At 42.7% G+C, this 18409-nt stretch overlaps 1 protein-coding gene across 3 annotated transcripts; it reads right to left on the reverse strand.

The window, feature by feature from the left end:
* Positions 1 to 457: 457 nt before the first annotated feature.
* Positions 458 to 17821, reverse strand: LOC127354419 (calmodulin-regulated spectrin-associated protein 3-like). Of its 3 annotated transcripts, XM_051384299.1 has the most exons (20): positions 17768 to 17821; positions 17368 to 17649; positions 12382 to 12659; positions 11763 to 11903; positions 11411 to 11497; positions 11212 to 11247; positions 10665 to 10712; positions 9404 to 9542; positions 8964 to 9103; positions 8568 to 8661; positions 8393 to 8444; positions 8064 to 8125; positions 7945 to 7975; positions 5297 to 7778; positions 5090 to 5211; positions 4671 to 4957; positions 4487 to 4586; positions 3316 to 3428; positions 3086 to 3204; positions 458 to 2653 (listed from the first exon to the last, which is right to left on the reverse strand). In XM_051384299.1, exons 2-20 carry the CDS (start codon positions 17501 to 17503, stop codon positions 2309 to 2311), a joined length of 4812 nt encoding a protein of 1603 aa, XP_051240259.1. In that variant the 5' UTR covers positions 17504 to 17649; positions 17768 to 17821; the 3' UTR covers positions 458 to 2308. The 3 variants fall into 3 exon arrangements, with proteins under 3 accessions (XP_051240259.1, XP_051240258.1, XP_051240260.1); XM_051384298.1 differs by lacking the exon at positions 17768 to 17821 and having other exon boundaries at positions 17368 to 17754; XM_051384300.1 differs by lacking the exons at positions 10665 to 10712; positions 17768 to 17821 and having other exon boundaries at positions 17368 to 17754.
* Between the last annotated feature and the right edge of the window lie 588 nt (positions 17822 to 18409).

An 18409-nucleotide genomic window follows, 5' to 3' on the forward strand; every position in this document is an offset into this window, starting at 1 on the left:
ACTAATGCAGATTTAAGAGCGATACCTCCATTCATTGTCTCTGTTTTTACAATACAAAGCTGCTGAAACTGAGAACCCAAAGGTGCCACTGACCCCTCAATGGATCTCAGTATGTGGCTCTCAAAAAAGTAAAACGCTTACACAAGAAACATAAATTCTATCACAGGTGTCTGACTGCTGTTGTTAACCAGTGTCACACACAACTTATGTAGACACATGTGTTCAGTGGTGGTTACAGAGACTATCAAATTCTTAAATTACTTGACGTTAATGCACAATATACATTTGTCAGTGTGAGAGAAACAACAGGATTTGGGGGGAGCAAGAGACCAGGAAGAATTAAACAATATACTGAGAGAGAGAGAGAGAGAGAGAGAGAGAGAGAGAGAGAGAGAGAGAGAGAGAGAGAGAGAGGAAACAAAGAGTAAGGGGAAAAAAGGACAAAGGAGAGAAACAGTTTGATCAGTGGAGTTTAATCCAGTCTGTTATTTCATACATGAATGCTGGTCTGAAACACACCAATTTAATTGAGTGCACTCTACCAAGGGTAGGGATGGGCTTCGATAGCATTTAATAAAATCTGAATCCAGTTCTGAACCTGCTTGTCAAATCCAAATACTTTCAAATGCCTTATAAAATATTGTTAGGTAGTTTGTTTGATGGGAAATAAAGACTCTAAAACAGGTAAAACAATATGTACTGTTCTTTCACTCAGTATTATAACTAAACTTACATATATTCTGACGTTCATTAACCCACTCTTCCTTTTGCTGTGGGGGAGACCAGTGTTTGCTGCAGAAGCCGTAGAAGCAGAAGTAAAAACAACACAGTGGACATAACATTAATTATTATTATTTGAAATCTAAATCACAGATTTTCTTTGCATGCACGATGCACTTAAAGTTACCTCGCCGCAAATTAGTTGCTGGTCTGCTGCAGGTCACAGAACACAGTGTAACACCGGTGGTAGGCTGATAGGCCAAAAGCTCTTACTTAAACATAATGGACAGTAGATAAATATTTAAGCAAGGGACTTGTTGTTTCCCCTTTGAGTACTCTACTGCAAATATTGCATTTTGCAGTTGTTCTGTTGACTTTGGTACATTAAGGCGGTTCACCACGTTCAGTCAGACTGGTTAAATAATGTGTCACTGAGTTACCACGTGTTTGTAAATGTCAGTTTTTTTTTTCTTTGTCAGAAAGAGGTAAAAGAGGCAATCTGAAAGAGACCGTGAATTAAAGATTCAGTAAGGGTTGGTATTTCACCAACTGGAACCAGCTATCGGAAACCCATCCCTACCCGAGAGCACAACAGTCCAGATACCTTTAAATGTAAGCTTGTCATGACACATCATCCTCAATATGCTATTAGAAGCTCGTACATATACCCATTATCAACATAGTTTAATCAAGCCACAAGTTCTCACTGTGATAGTATTTTGAAATAAGCATATACCACGTACAGTAAATAACCATCCATGCTGTGATGATCGTCTCTGAAAACCACAGGCACACTTACAGATCTTTGACGTCTGCATCATATGGTTATGGCTATCTTTCATTTTGCAAAACAAATGTGCTTCGATCCACCTATTGACAGTTGTTGGTAGAATTAAACTTGAAAGTCATACATGATAAAAGTCCTGCCAGTCACTCTGACACAAGAAGGCATTTTCTCTGCTGTTTGGCTTAATGTATAAAACTGGCGTTCTACTTGAGGACTTCAGTCCACAGAACCAGAGAGGGAACAGACAGTAATCGTGTGTCTTATGAAAGTCAGTGTTTTTCAATAAACAACTTAATAAAGTTTCCTTTTCTTCTGAAAGAAAAAAAGTTATTTTTGAGTTTGTACTTCAAACAATGAAAGTATAAGTAATGAGACTTTTTAAAAGTACCTCTTCCTTGTGCAATTAACCTAACATTTTACAAAACCTTCCTCTGTACATTCTGGGTAGGGGTTTGTCTCTGTTTAGGAAAAGAAAGTTGTGCTGTTCACATTTTCATGCACATTAAGGGGGAGTACAAATCATTTTTTAATGTTTCATATTTGTTGTAAAAGGGCAAGAGAGGTAAGGTGTATATATTCACACACAGCTCAATGCTCAGCTGTGTGGTTTTCACTATAATTATAGTGCTCTCTTTAATGATCTGCCACTGTCATGTGTGTCATGTTCTTCACTTGGACGTGACCGCCTTAGTAATGCTTGCTCTCCTGCTTCCTCCTCCTCCTCCTACTGTTTTTCCCTATAATTACAGTGTGATTACAGTGTTTTCTTTAATGATCGGTCACTGTTATGTGTTATAATCCTCACTTGGAAATGACTGCCTTCTTAGTAATGCTTGCTCTCCTGCTTCCTCCTCCCGCTGCTCCTCCTCCTCCTCCTCCTCCTCCTCCATGCCAAAGATGGCCGGGGATGGTGAAGGCGTCCACGCTCATGCCCATGGTTTTAGAGGGGATGGCACTGAACTGCTTCCTGTCTGAACTGTACTTATAGATGGACTCCACGTTGGTGGAGCTGACTGTCCGTGGGCCCACACCAGCCAATCGTACGAGCTCCTGGGATTCGGAGTTCATGGTGTAAACGCCCCTGAACTGGCAGCTGGAATCTCGGAAGAGGATGAGGAAGTGGTTGGCAGGACTCTTCTCCATTTCCTGAGGTTAGAAGAGTGTCGAAGTAAGAGAAAGAAGAGTGCAAAATATCATAGTGGTTGTATTGGTTTAGTTTTTAACTGCTTGTATGATCCTCAAACATGGAAGTAACCTTTTTTGGTGCCTAAAAATAACAGAATTTACAACAAGATTTAAAGGAACAGTGTGTAGGATTTAGTGGCATCTAGCGGTGACATTACAGGTTGCATCCGAATGAGTGAAAGAGAAACCACAATAGTTGCAATTTTTAAAGTGAACAAAAACACAACAATTCTTTTTTTCGTGTCATTATACACTAATGAAAACACTGAATCTTCTTTTCAATTTCTGACAATAGAGCCTCCTAAATGTTACACACTGGACCTTTAAATGATTAATGTCATGAATTTTACTGAAGAGCTTGCAAAGTGACTCATCGTAAAATGAATCGTCTACCTCAACTATCTTGTTTTTCTGTGTCTCGTTGACCTTTCCAGCGAGGCAGCAGCGATTGAGAGCGTTGTGAATGATGAATTTGTTGGACTTGAAGCTTGGTTCTTTGAAGAGCTTTGGACCTGAAAACACAGACACTTGATTATGCAAAGCTTTGTGTACAATTGTAGACATTCTGGCAATCCACATTAAAACTCAAAAAGTGAGAGATACTGTAATGTGTAGTACTGTACCTGTGTATTCTGGGGCAGGTGAGGCACCATTGGAACCAGTATCCCATTCTTTATCTCCATTTTGATTGGCCAGTCTACTTGGTGTCACACATCCTGCAGGTGAACCAGGACGGCTGTTGGAGAAATGTCAAACAATGAACTAACAGGCCATCTCTGTGTTATACTCGAGAGCAGACTGGATTCACAGTTGGATCATCAATAAGAGAGCACAGACCCACCCTTCGCCACTCCTATGTCCAACTTGGAAAGATTTAGTAGTAATTAGGGGTATAAAACAACTACGCACTGTACAGAGCTGTTCTCACATGACAAAGATAGGTGAAAAGTTATGGTTACAATGTAGCCAGTAAGTACGTGTGACACTGACGGATAGGCGATAGCTGTGGAATTACAACAACCAGAAGAATGTACTCCAGTTCTTTGGCTGTAACCTCAAGTCATTTATTTCTAGTTGAGAAATAAATCAAGGAACAATACTTGACTGGGATACTCTCTTAACACCCCTTTGTCACACAAAGTATGATCCAGAACTAGCAGAAGATCTAATTAACATATTAACATGTTTCCATCTTTGGGTGTTAACAAGTACAATTTTTACCTGTAACATCTAACATACTGTCATGCTAATGTTAGCACATTAGTGTATTAGCACGTAATGGGCGGCAAAAGCACAGTCCGTTGAGACTTGGCCCGGAAACCATAGGATTGTAACCTAACTTCTTCAAGGACACTCAAGCCCTGTGTGTGCATGATTGTATTTCGTGTGTGTGTAAAAAACATTTGTGAACATTGTTAAAAATCTATAATAAGAATCATACTGACATTTAAGATGTTCTTGTAGTATGATAACATTTAGCATGATAGCATTCATTTCACAGCAATGTAGTACCCTGCTATGAATTGACTGGAAAATTTAACATTTTGTTTAAACATTTGGGTTTGTCAAAGTCATTTGGATGCATCCTTGGGGGACCTTGAATTTCTGTACCAAATTTCATTGCAATCCATGCAATAGTTGGCGAGATGTTTCACTCTGGACAAAATGATTGGGCTAAAAAGACAAACCAAATCTGACCAATCAGCACTTCCACCTTTAAAGCTATGCTACCACTTGTATAATGAGTAAAAAAACCTGTATATATGAGAGTAAAATGCCTATACAGCAATATACCTGTTAGGTTTCTTTGTGGGGTCTGCACATCTGTTTCCTGGCTCATCCGTGGCTACCAGGTTGAGGGAGGAGTGAGAGTAGACTTTGGTCAACTTAGAGCCTGGAGAAACATAATTATTAAGTCACTGAACTCAAACTACAAACAACCCTAATGTGATGACATTTCTTTTCCCCTTGACCTTACCAGTTGTTCCCTTGGCTGGACTCAGAGAGAGCTTGGTTTCCTCCCTGGTCATGCTGCGAGGCCGGGAGCGGGTTTTCTTCACAGAAGATCGTCCTTGAGTGGTTGATTTTTGCCGCAGCACTTTGTCCAAGTTATCCATGATCTTGAGTTGGTGCCGCCATGCATACTCCCGTCGTGTGAAATCGTCCCGGCGGACTGGTGTAGCAGGAGGTGTGGGGGAAGGTGAGGTTGTGTCTACAGGAGGTGTATTGGAGGGAGATGCCACTCTTTTGTCTGCCAATGCTGGTCTGAAACCAAGAGGAATAAGATTATTTTTACATTGGTGGATCACAGCTTTGGATGTGTTAGTTCGCAAATGTAGAGTCTGAATGCAAAGAACTCTGTGCAGGTGCTTTCATTAGTGTGTTTGTGTGTGTTACCCATTTTCCCTTTCTTGCTCATGCCACTGTCTCCTCTTCTTCAGCTCCGCAGTTCTCTTCTGCTGTTTTTCCAACAGTAAAGCTCTACGCTGGGCCATCTCCTCCTCACTATGTACCTCCTCCTACGACCACACAAGTAAAAGATAAAATGTTACAACAGAATTAAGAATTGCAAGCAAAAAAAAATTTTCTTTTTCTTCCAATCACCTTAAAGAAGAACTGAATTCCTCCTTTCGTCCCCTGCTCATTCTGTTCTGCACTTGGTTCCAAAGTTTCCGTCTGACTCGTCTGTTCTTCTTTGGATTCAGTTTGTTGTTCCGTCAAGTTGTCGGCTCTTGTGGCCAGCTCCAGCTGCTCTATGGGGTCTAGGGGTTCTGCAACTAGTCCCCTAACAGGTTCTACAGCAGATTCTGTGTTGTCGCTCATAGAATCAGAGGAAAACTCCTGCCCTTCATCAGTTGGTTCATCACTGCCCCCCTCTGGTCCTCCAAGAGATGACAGGGAGACCTCAATCAGGCTGCAGCGCTTCCCTGCACCTCCACCTCTCCCGCCTTCTCCTCCTTCACTGTACGCAGCAGAGAGGGACAATGTCTCACTCTCAAATGAGCATTCGGAAGGAGCTCCAGAGCTGCTTCCACAAGCAGCCCTCGGACGATCTTGTCTAAAGTGAGGCAAGACCGGCAGTCCTCCAACAGCCTCCACCTCCTCCTGCTCCAGCTCCAGGCTGAACTGAGTTGGTGTCTCACTAGAGCCTGTGTCTGAGGTGCATTCGTCAGGCTGCTGGACAGGCTGCTGGACAGGCTGTGGAGACTCTTGAGGAGTCCGAGGCCCACCAATACGGAAAGAAGATGAGGTCTGAACCTTACACTTGCTGGGGGACACACGTCGCAGATGTTGGAGGGTGTCCACATTCTGGGTTGGTGTCAAGGCGCGGTTGAGTGGGGGAAACTTAAGTTCAGAAGGCCGTGGGTGAGGCTGATGTTGGGGACGCGGGTGATGCTTGGGGCTGCGGGGAGTGGAGGAGGAGTGGATCTTAGTGCGAGGAGCTGGGCAGGAAGAAGAGATGACAGTCTTTGGGGAGGTAAGGACTTGAGAACGCTTTGACGGGGAGGAGGCAGAGGGGGAATTGGAACTAGCAGGAATCATCCAAGCTTTAGTGGTACTCCTTGTAGGAGTCCTTGTCGGGGTTCTTGGCGGTGTCTTTGTCGGAGTATGAGGAGGAGTTTTGGGTTGTGTTTTGGCATAATTTTTGGGTGTTGATTTTGGAGTAGTTTTGGGTGTATTTCTGGGTCTTTGGTCACTCATGAGCTGCTGTTGCTGTTCTGTAAGTTTCTGCATGTCCTTCTGTAGTGACTGCAGAGCTTCACTCAGTTTTTGCACCACTTCATTATACTCCACCAGGACTTCACCTCCTTTCTCTTTCTCTGCTCCTTTTTCTTTCTCTGCCCCTTTCTTACTGTCAATAGAGAATGTGACCTGCTTCTCTAACCGAGGAGGATTGGAAACAGATGGCTTATCTTTCTCCTTCTCTCCATCTTTTTCTTTCTCCTTCTGTTCCTTCTCCTCCTCCTGTTTCAGTTGTTCCTCCATGCGCGTGAGGCGCTCCTCCAGGGTAAGATTATCCTCCTCTGCTCCCTCCCCTCCTCCCTCTCCTTGCTCTCTTTTTAGCTGAAGGAAAGCAGTCTTTCCAAGCCTCTGTCTATGCTTGGCAAAGATTGCTTCAATACGTCTTTTTTGGGCTTCAATGCTTTTGCGTTTTTCCTCAAGACGAGCCCCCAAATCCAAGGCCTCAGAGCCTGGCTCAGACCCTCTGGGACCTGGGCTATCCTGGCGGCCAGGTGCCCCTGCTGGGGTAGAGGGTGTCTGTGGAGTGCCTGGGGTTGTCGGTGTCGGAGCAGAGGCTGACTCCTCCCCGGGTGCAGCGGGATGTCTTCTTCTGCTGTCTCGTCGCTCAGCAAAGCTTGTCATCCGTGGACCGTTGCTGGTGCCGTGGTTTCCCTGGCGACTGTTACTGGGTCGAATATTACCAGGGGCGTTTCTAGGGGTATCATCCGATGCTTCAGAGGAGTCAACGCTCCCATCTCGTAGAACGGAGTCGTCATCGCGTGACATATCAGAGGTACGTCCTGATTTCTCCCTCCTCTCTCCCCTTCCTTGCCTTTTAGTATCACCAACCTCTCCCCCAACAGGCCGGTGGAGAACTCCAGAGCGACAAGGAGCAGAGCTGCTGAGCTGGGGATTATCCCCCTCAGGGGAGTGTAGGAAGAAACCAGCAGGGGCTCCTTCGGGACGTAACCTGGGTTCTGGCCTTCCTCCCAACACTCCTTTTCCTTCTTTCTCTGCTGTCCTGCCCTTCCTCCGATCTTTGCTGCCAGCAGTATGAACTACCTGTAGCGCCTCCTCGATGGTAGGCAGCTCTCCCAGTGGCGCTGTGTGTGCGTAAGGACCCCAGGACGAGCGCTGTGATGGTGCAGAAGCACTGACCAGGTGGCTGAAGTCCTCTGGAGGGTTGTATGGGACATGAGTCATCCCTGCTGATGTCACTGGTGAAGTCATTGCAGGGATGCCAGTGGTGAGGCTGTCAGTGCTGACAGAGCGAAAGACAGAATCTATTGGGTTTCCCATGACAATGTCAACATCACTGTCCAGCCCAAATGGGATGCTGAAAGTCACAGCTGACAGAGGACGACTGCAGAGAGGTGGATGACGACGGAAGGATGGACAAATGGATGGGTTGTGCCAGACGAGAATGGAAAAGCAGAGACCACAGAAGCCAAAATAAGAAGATTAAATTAAGATAAAATATGAATGCAACACAACAATAGAAATTGCATGATGCTGTTAAATATAACTACCTGATTTGTTTCTTTGTCCAACTTTTGTTTTCTAGAAAGACGGATTAAAAAGTCTATTAAAGCCTATTTTTAAAGCCATTCAAATACAACCACACTGTGCATTTCTTACTATTTCTTACCAGGTGACACAGGGGATGAGATGGGCACAAAGGGTTGTTTGAAGATGAACGAAGGAGAACCACTGAAACAGAAAAAGTAAATGAAAATGTTGTTCATTCACATCTCTTAAATCAAGTAAATGTAAAATGTATGTAGACACTCAGCCATTTGGCAATTCTTTCTATTACTCCTTGGCTCAAACAGGTCCTATTTAACCTGATTTATTTAGATTTTAACCAGATTTTGCCTCAATCACTACAGTGGTGGTTTAGATTCAGATTGCTTTAGGACAGATTCCACATCTGGCTACCCTGATGTTCATGAGGGCGATAAAATGGGATGCTGGTACCTGTTGCTGTTTCCGTGGACTGGACTTGTACAGTCTAGTAACCCTGAGACATCTTTAAGACAGAAAAAACAAGATACGTTTCAGAGGCTGATCATCAATGTGATATTTATTCATCAAACCCCCAATATATCAATGTTAAAGACATTTTCTCATTGCCATACTGGAAGTCACAGACCTGTGAGGTCGACGGGTTGTATCGGCTGAACAAAATCAGGCTTCTTAACCTCAAACCACTCCAGCAGCTCAGCTATGAAGCTCATGATGTTCAGCTGAGGAAAAGGGAATTTTAAGTTACCACAGAGGTGATCACCATCCCAAAGTGCAAAAGGATGCTGCATGGAAACATGTTAAAGATGAACTACACCCAGCCAGCCTTCCAATAAACTTGAGCCTTTGAATTCAGTGCAACAATACTTTCTACATAGAGGATTTAGTGTGGAGTTGCCTTTTAAGCACTTGTGTGCAAGCCTTCTTTTCCATCCGTACATTTCTCTTGCTTCTCAATGTAACTGTTCTTATGCATCTATAGTATGGTAATTATAGTGTAAATGTGAACAGTCTTAATGCTTACATGCAGAACCGGTGGAGCGTAGAGCAGATCCTCCACAGCAAGGGGGCAGCAGCTCTGTAAACTGCTCTCACAAAACTCTTTGATCAGTTGCAGGTTGTAGAGACTGTCAGCCACTGACATAGTGTCCTTCAGACACACATCTGGAGGGAGCAGAGAAATAATAAATACACATTAATATGTAGCATGTAATGTTTGTGTATGTACATGTCTTTCGGATGTAGTTATCAAATACTTTTTGATTCACTGTAGATCATTCATAATATATATATTTAAACATTAGAATGCTTCAACAAATAAAGTTCAGGGAATTGCAGCAGCAAAATACAATTACGAAATGATGGGACCACCATTTAGGCTGTTTAGTGCCTACATTAGCCAAATATAAATATTTAATCATCAAATGTGTATATGTATGCATGTGTGTGAGTATGTGTGCGTACCATCTAGAGGCAGCAAGCTGGAGCAGTAGTAGTGCAACACAGCAGCTATAGCGCAGCCATTAGACAGATCTTTGACCGCATTGACCAGAGGGAAAGTAGGAGTCAGCTTAGACTGCACTTTGTCCTTCCTATAGCGAATCTACAGAAGAAAGACAGGGCAGGAGGAGGGAAAGGATGAGGAGAGAAAAGAGGGTAAAAAGAGGAGGAGTTGTGCAAAGGCAAGTAGGAAAACAGAAGCAGCAAATGGACAAGTGAGGGGAAGAGAAGAGGGATCATAAGGCAAACACAGAAAAAATTACACATATGAAAATAGAAGATTTACGTTATGTTTAAGGAGAGTTAGAACAATGACAAAATAAAAGTAAAACCAGCCAGGATTGTCCCTCTTTTAGACAATAAATAAAACCAGAGGCTCAAACTCTGATGCTAGATAGATTAGACAGAAATTGCAGAGAAGAAAATTCACAGAAACAAAGCGCAAGACCAGCGATGCCTCAATTAAAAAGACATTTGTGCGCACACACACACACACACACACACACACACACACACACACACACACACACACACACACACACACACCAGAAGGTGCAATGCAAAGGTTAAAAAAGACATTGCAAAAAAAAAAAATAAATACAATGAAAAGAAAACTATGGGTAGAAAAATGTCAGTGATTATAAGTGAGAAAGAGGATCTTGATCCTCCGGTGTCCATGCAGCAGAAACAGGCACTGACGACACTGTGAGAGTTCTGATCAGGTAAAAAAATACATAATCAGATAAGAAAAAGTGAATTTTATCAAAATGAAAAGCTCTAATACTGTATCACTCTTTAAATGTGCACAAGAGATAAAATACGCCCAAAAGAATCCAAAACAAAACAAACGCTGCATGTGCATCAGCTGTAACTTATGCTGAATGATGTTACGCAGCCTTGTTGGAGGAGGTCAAAGGTGAAAAGTTCAACATCAATGAGTGATATTCAGTCTTAATATGCCTCCTTTAACATGGCTTTGTAACGTACACTTTAAAGAAAAGCAGTAAAACACAACAAATATGGATAAATACTGTTAAAAGCTAATGAGTTTTAACTGATCCATCCAACCTTGGGGTTGGAATAGTGGTTAGTTTGCAGTCAGTCAGTCAACAGTCAACAGCACGGGAGAGGTGTGGCGACTGGTCAGTCCGTCAGTCAGTAGAGTGCGTTGCTACGGGAGACGTGGAGGATGAGGGTGAGAAAAGAGCGAGGTGTTATACATTACCACTGGCGGCTTATTCCCCGACTCCTTCAAACAAAAAGCGATAGCATGCTGGATGGGGGATGGCAGAGAGAGGGAAACAAGCATAAATGACAAGGGGGCCGGTCATCATGGGAACCGCCACACCACAAAGTCACATGGCACTGCTCAGGGAGAGAAGAGCGACAGGGGAGGAGGAGAGGATGGGGACAAACAAAGGGGGCGCAGACGTAGTTTAATAATCAGCGAGGATGTCATTTCACCTCCCTCCCTCCTCTCCAACATCTCCTTCTCCCCCCTCGGCTCTGATCATTTGGACAGTTTGAGATGAAACTGATGACTGAATGTAACAAAGTCAAAAACACCCCAGTTATTAATAATAATAAGCAGTTACAGCACATTTTCAGTGGCATTAATTGGTCAGTTGTAAAAGTCAGCAGATATTTAAATGACATTGTCAAAGGCACTTCTCATAACGGGACAGATAAGAGTTGTGCGTGGGATTAATGTCAGCCATAGCAGATGAACAGATTGAGAGAGATAGAGATAGACAGGAGAAGAGTACACTTACGGGGACTAGTTTCCAGTACCAACGGGTGGATTGACACTGCCAGAGAGCAAGGCATGACAGAGACAAACCAGGGGGAGAAAACAGAGAAGCAGAGCAAGGTCGATGTTAGCAGCTGCAGCAACACTGCTACAGTATGAGAGACAGCTGCTTAATACATCATGCATGTGTTTATATAAGTGTGTGTTGGGGGGGGGTTTACCGCGTCCTGGGCAGATTGCAGGTCTGTACATGTTTGCGACTTAGGGGGCTCTTCTTCTTCTGTGATTTCTCTCAACTTCTGGTTCAGCTATAGGAAGTTAAAAGGGGTTTTACAACTCAAACCTTATTAAAAGTTTTTCATAGAATAGTTTAATACATCTCTGGGATTTCTGAGAACTTCCAGTTTGGGCCCTCCTGGTTTTAGGGGGCCCAACCATCCAGGGTAAGAAGTTGCAGCAGAGCAGTGAGAATATAAATAAACATTGACACAATGAAGTCTGGAGTGAGAAACAGTGAGCATTTAATCAAGCTATTTGAATAAAGAGGGTGGCACTGTTGTGCCGTGGTCTCACCCTGTTGACCCAGAAGAGCAGAGCGTTCTCCCACGGAGACCCGACACCCATCTGCTCCGCCTCCACCGCCATCTTCACCCTGCCCACCGTCTCTTTGGCAGCCACTGTCATCAGAGCGTCAATCAGGGCAAGGTGGGCTTTCTGTACCAATCACAAGAAAGACAATTTAACCGTCTGTCTCTAAACACGCAATGATTACATCAAGTATAAGAGGTGGAGATTTCATCTACAGTACTGACTTTGTACATGCTAGGTGCTCAAGTTTTGATATTTAAGTATTTTTGAAATATTTTTACTTACCTACTTTGCAGACAAACATTTTACATTCCACACAAGGTAAACTTGCTAAATATCACTTTATTTCCTTCCTTATTTCCTACGTTTCTTCCACCTTTCCTGTTTCTCTTATCCGTTTATCCTTCCTTTGTTTCCTTACATCCTTCTTAACTTTGCTTTCAAGTAAATTTTACTGCTAATACTTCCTTACTTACTACATTGCTTACAATAATACTTTCCACTGAGGTATTTACTTTAAATAAGTACATTAATAAAAGGGACCATAACCACTGGAAATTAAACAGGGCTAAATGAACAGCTACACGCATGCCAACACACCCACCGTCTTAATGGGGACGTAGCTGAGGTCCTCCTCGGTGACGTCTGCATCCTGGACCTTTGGAGTGAAACCCTTTTTAATGAGGAACTGCAGCAGGGCGGAGTTGTCAGCTGGGGACCCCTGTGACGCTGGCGGAGAGACCCCGTGCGCCTGAGCCAGCAGGGCCTGGGCTCTGCAGTAGATCTCCGGAGACAGAAGCAGCTTGGAGATGGACGGCTTGAGGTGCTCTTGTTCATACTGGTCCTTGTAAAGCGGCTCCCGCAACTCTACAGGAACATTTTCTGAAAGGGGAAAGAGGGCTAGATGTAAGTTATGGCCCAAAGAGGATTAATCCTGCTGACTTTGCTGATGCCTGCTGATAACATTTCCCCTAGCACCACCAGCAGGACTTTAGTGAAACCTTGTCCAGAGGATGGACCCTAATAACTTGTCAAAGCTCAACGTTTTCAGACTGCTTTTTGATGAATTTGCACAAAAGTTTGTAGAGACATTCAAGGCTCCCATAGGATAAACCCTAATGACTTTGGTGATCCTCAATATTCATCAAAATAACACTTGGTTTAAGACAAAATGTCTGCAACAGTTATTACATTCCCATCAACCTCAGCTGTACTTTATGTAATTAGCAAATGCAAGCTTGCATTCTGAGACGCTGACCTAAGATGGTGAACATGGTGAACATCGTACCTGCTTATCATCAGCGTGTCTGCATCATATATGTGGTTAGCATGCTGAAGTTAGCATTTAGTTTAAAGCATTGCTGTGTAGCTTCACAGAGTAGGCTGTGGACTCTTAGTTCTGTTTACGTATAGAAGAAAACAAGTGCTTATGAATTCAACAGCTCAGAATTCCTATGTTAGTGGTTGACATAAGTTGATAGAGTTCCCCTAATTATTATCTAATCTACAAGCAGAGGTAATGATGCAGTGGAGGTACCCTTTCATCTACTAAAGGCCGTTCTGGGCTGCACGTGAGGAAAACAAAACCATTTAGTTTATGGTGCAAATATAAGCCATTTCTTGCCTTCCTGCAGATATAAGAGATTGGAAAATGAGTCAGCTTCCCTGCATTGTTCTCTGACAGAGAGAACAATGCAGAGAAAAGCTTTGTCAACACATTGTCCAATGTGGAAAACGTTACAAATGTCACACAGGCTGCAGCCAAGTGAATGCAGTTTTGTTATATTATCTGTTCTGGTAGAGAGAACTAAAAAACTGCAGGATAAAAGTTTTCCCACTATGGAAATTAGGTGACAGTAAGCGACAGGGTCTGACTGCGGGGAGCCTGTAGGACAAGATAATGTCATCATCTGCATGAACTGCTCAGCTAGGTTCCCCAGACAAGTGTGTGTCTATGTGCATGTCAAGCAATCTATGATGTGCAAGAAACTCAGAACACTATGAGTGGGTCAGTCCATAGACACAGACACACTGTGGACACACACACACACACACACACACACACACACACACACACACACACACACACACACACACACATACACACATACACACACACACACACACACACACTTCCCTGACTGACCCATATTCCAACTCTGCAGCCTTTGGAAGGCTGTACAGGGAGTCAGGATAATCCTGAAGATTGGCGTGGACTTCTTAAAAGGAATATCAGAGTCTACATCTCTTCCATTTCCTACTGCAGTCAATCCGTGTTCCCTCTAAGCCAAATTTTTTTCTACTCCTTCATCTGTCCTTACACATCTATGACTTGCAATGAGGGCTGCAATTGCTCTTCTTTTACTTCTCTCTGTAACCTACTGTTAGAAGAAGAAGAAGAAGGAGAAGAGAAGAGAAGAGAAGAGAAGAGAAGAGAAGAGAAGAGAAGAGAAGAGAAGAGAACTACATAACTGCAATGAATTTGAACAGAAGGTCTATCTGTATCACAACATAAACAACAGTTTAAGCACACACTCCACTGCAGTGTGACACACACCGTTTGGGGTTCAACCCTCGCCTTTCACATTCTGCAGCACTGGGAGGAAATAGGACTGCCGTCACCATGGGAATGGTGGAAATGGAAAGCGGCCATTCTGTCCCGATCACAGCAGAGGCGATGAGACTGGACTGCAGAGTGGGAACCAGCTAACCCATTTAACATAATACTGATTCAATCAGGGGAAAAACAGAAACAGAAACATGGCCTGTGCAGCTGAAACAGCACAACAGTGTTACATTGTATGGATTTTATGAGTGTGACCTGGTGCTGTATCACAGAAAATATAAGTTATTTACAGGATAATATGACACTCGTTCAAATGTCCTCGAATATATAAAAAACACGTCCAGGGCTGCAACTAATGACTTTTATTACCTAATCTGCCAATTATTTTCTAGATGAATAGTTTTTTCTATAAATTGAGAGGAAACAGTTCTAATTTTCCAGAGCTCAAGTTGGACTCTTCAGATTTCTTGTTTTATCAGACCTTCAGTCTGAGAGTTTACTCTATAGCCAAGAAAAGCAGGAAAATCCTTGAGAGGTTGAAATCATACAATGGTCAGTATTTTTGCTTAAAAAATGAACAGAAACAATTTATCAAAATATTTGCAGATTCAACATTTTCTGTCGATCAACTAATCAATCAAAAAACTAATTATTTAAGCAATACACAAACACACACACGTTTTTCGACGCAGCTTGGCAACTTAAACCAGAAAAAAAATGTTTTCTTTAGTTATCACATTTGAACTTAATATGACGAACTACTTGGCAACGTTTTTATTCTATTTTTGGTGTCAACCAATTAATGAGGGGAACATTTGGCCCTTTAGCTGCTAAATGCTCAACTATTATTAGCTAGCTGCTCATTTAGTCTGTCATTAGGTGCTGGGCAAGTAGAGGACAATGAGTAATTTATTTATTTTGGCCAAAAACAGCAGCGTGCTGCAGCTGAAAACATTTTTTTTTTAAAAGGCGTGAGAGTGAACAAAAGAGTTTTGAGCCAGAAAATCCTACACAAGAGCTACAAGTTCATAAAAAGTTTATAGTTCTTGTTATATTTCCTTCTTTTGACAGTCACATATTATCTGATCCTTCATATATTATTTCAGAAGTGATTCTTTGTATGGATGGATGGATGGATGGATCAATGTAGAAGTCTGTTATATCTGTGCTTCTACAGCATCTTGACAGAAGACTCCCATAGGAGAGATTTTAAGCTCATCGTGGTCATTTCCTGGCTAAATAGAACAACATAGCCAGTGCAGGTAGTGGGGTTTAATACTTGTAAAAATCATACTTCACTCTACAGGGTTAATATCTATTATGTCTACTGATAGAGATAAATACAAAGACACTGGCTTCATTTATTCTCTATGTTTATAAGTGACTTGGAAAACATGTTCTGTCATCCTCTGGTCATGTCAGGTAGAATAAATCTCTGCTGAATCAGGAGTGTGTGATGAATCCCGTGTGTGTGGCTTTATTAGTGCTATTTTCTTCTTCCCATTAAAATTCAATGAGGCACCCAGTGGGCATTTTCCAGTTGACAGACAACAATGAAGCCTCCCTGTGGAGAGGTTTTATAGCTCATCTCTCCTCCTGTCCCACTGACTGGCAGACCGGACACAAATATAACATGAAATCCTGTCTAAAGCAATTACTACAGCTAAAAACCATGAATTATTACATAAAGAGCAACTGTGCAACTTTACTGTAGCAGTATTAGCCTACAGTGTGACATCACTGTGTTAGTCAGCAGATCCACATACAGAGCTGATCTGTGACTCCAGTGTGTCATTTGTACCCAAACGTGTGAAATAACAGAAACTGTGCTGGGACAATTAATCGACGGACAATTAATGGATCACTTTGATACCTAATTGATCAGTTAGGTCAATATTAAAACAAAATGGCCAAATATTCTATTTCCAGCATCTCATATGTAAGAGTTTATTGCTTTATATAATTGTAAATTCAGTTTTGTAGTGCTGGTCGACAACAAAATGAGCAATTTGAAGACTTATCTATGTGCTCTGGAAAGTGATTTTGGTCATTTTTGCTATTTATAGTTTAATAGTTTTTCATTTTAAAGATTAAAGATACATCTCTCTTATCACAGACAGTGTCATCACACCATATAGAAGCATTATAAGCTTTATGAAGGTGTTATTTGTTGCAACGGTATTACACTGGATTACATTAGATTGTGCAGGTGTTACTGGTGCACGCTGTATTTCAGCCACTCCAGAGGTACATTAAGCTACAATGCTGACAGGTACAAGTATGTTTTTTGTTTTTTTTTGCTTTTTTTTACATTTCTAGAATATTTCTCAATATATATATATATATTAACTGATTTATATAAGCTTATATTGGTAGATACATTTGCAGCAGCTGTCACAAATAACACTCCATTGTCTTATAAGACTATGTCACCTTCACTATACTGCCACGCGCTATAGCACAGCGTGCGCGCGTAACACTGACACCAATATTATGCGGTCCTGACCCATTTACAGCCGGCCCACACAGCTCCACGCAGCCTTATAGAAAAGGGGCTTTTATACAATTTCAAGGCTTTTCCCTGCAGGTTATATTTGGGCTGGTGGACCCCTCCACAGGCCTGATGTAGCCCGGCTCTGACAAAAGGCTTTGTTGCATTGCAGAGATGACAGCCCTCCAGTTCCCTTCATGCATCACGCACCACTGTGGGGGAGATTCTTTCTGACAAGCCACATATTCATATCAATAATTGGCTCCTCATCAGCAATATGGTAACCTACATGCAGTTTTTAAAAGGCTGCATGCACAGCCCCGGGGAGGGGACGAGCAGGTTAACCGTAAGCATCAGCGCAGCGGCTGATGATGGATGGATGCTGTGCAGGAGGATGCTGGAGGTTTCCCCTGAACGCCAAATAAAACGCCAAGTAGCTCAGAGCTCCATATATAGCAGGATTAATTATTAAGCGCCCCACCCAAGCTGCGCTCGGGGATGTGAAACAGCAAGACCCGGATCGGGGTCCGTACCTGCAGAGCCGTACGATTTCGACAGCAGCCACCGGACGCTGGCGCAGATCTTGGCCCGGTTGAAGTCGTACTGGTCCAGCGGTTTGATCTCCAGCACCGAGAAGCTCTTCTTCATCGCACTGGGAGAGTCCACCATGGCCGCGCCGCGCCGAGCCGCACGGAGGAGACGGAGGCAGCAGAAGCACCGGGCTAATGTGAGGAGGAGGGATGCAGGAGGAAGAGGAGAGACTGAGGAGGAGGAGGAGGAGGAAAGAGGGAGGGTGGAGGACCCTGTGATGAAGACTGAAACATAAAAATGATGACAGACGACAGAAAGTTGAACATGGAGGGTGAAAATAGAAATATGTGTCCAAAGATGAGCCTGTATTTAAAAGCCTGTATGGAGAATGAAATAGCTCACGTTAGGACGGTATCCGGCTCCACGCCCCCGTAAACGTCACAGCCCGGCCAATGGGGATGTCACCAAAAATAAATAAATAAATAATGAATGAAAATACCTCTCTATTGTTTCAGATTTGTTGCCACACTTGAGGGCAACAGAGAGAAGCCTGATAGGTGTTCTGGGGAATAACAGTCTCGGTTTTATCCGAGAGAGCAGATTATTGTTGGCCGGGAACATGAATATCAATAGTAACCACTTTCTTCCACACGGAGGCGCCCTTGAGCCAGGCACTGACTCTAAAAAAAGTTATTTATGTTACATTTTTAGTCATGTTTACAAAGTTTTCACCACTCGATTGAAACAAGTAGAAATGCAACAAGTTCAAAACATCTTGAATCTACAATCACAAACACATCAGAGGGACTGAATAGTTACATTACATTACAAAAAAGTTACAATTTATACATTTAAATTGTATTTTGTTATACATTTTATCAGTTTTTTTGTTTGTTTATTCAATAAATTAAATGCACTGTTTGTGGACACCCAGAGCTCTGTGATACGAGCTCCTTCATATTTATACAGAGACCAAAAAGTGTTGTGGTTTCATTTTTCTTTTCTCAATGCACCTCAGTCAAAGTCTATCTGACTTAAACTTTT

Source organism: Dicentrarchus labrax, unplaced genomic scaffold (assembly GCF_905237075.1).
Source record: "Dicentrarchus labrax unplaced genomic scaffold, dlabrax2021, whole genome shotgun sequence".
NCBI classification, from domain to species: Eukaryota; Metazoa; Chordata; class Actinopteri; family Moronidae; genus Dicentrarchus; species Dicentrarchus labrax.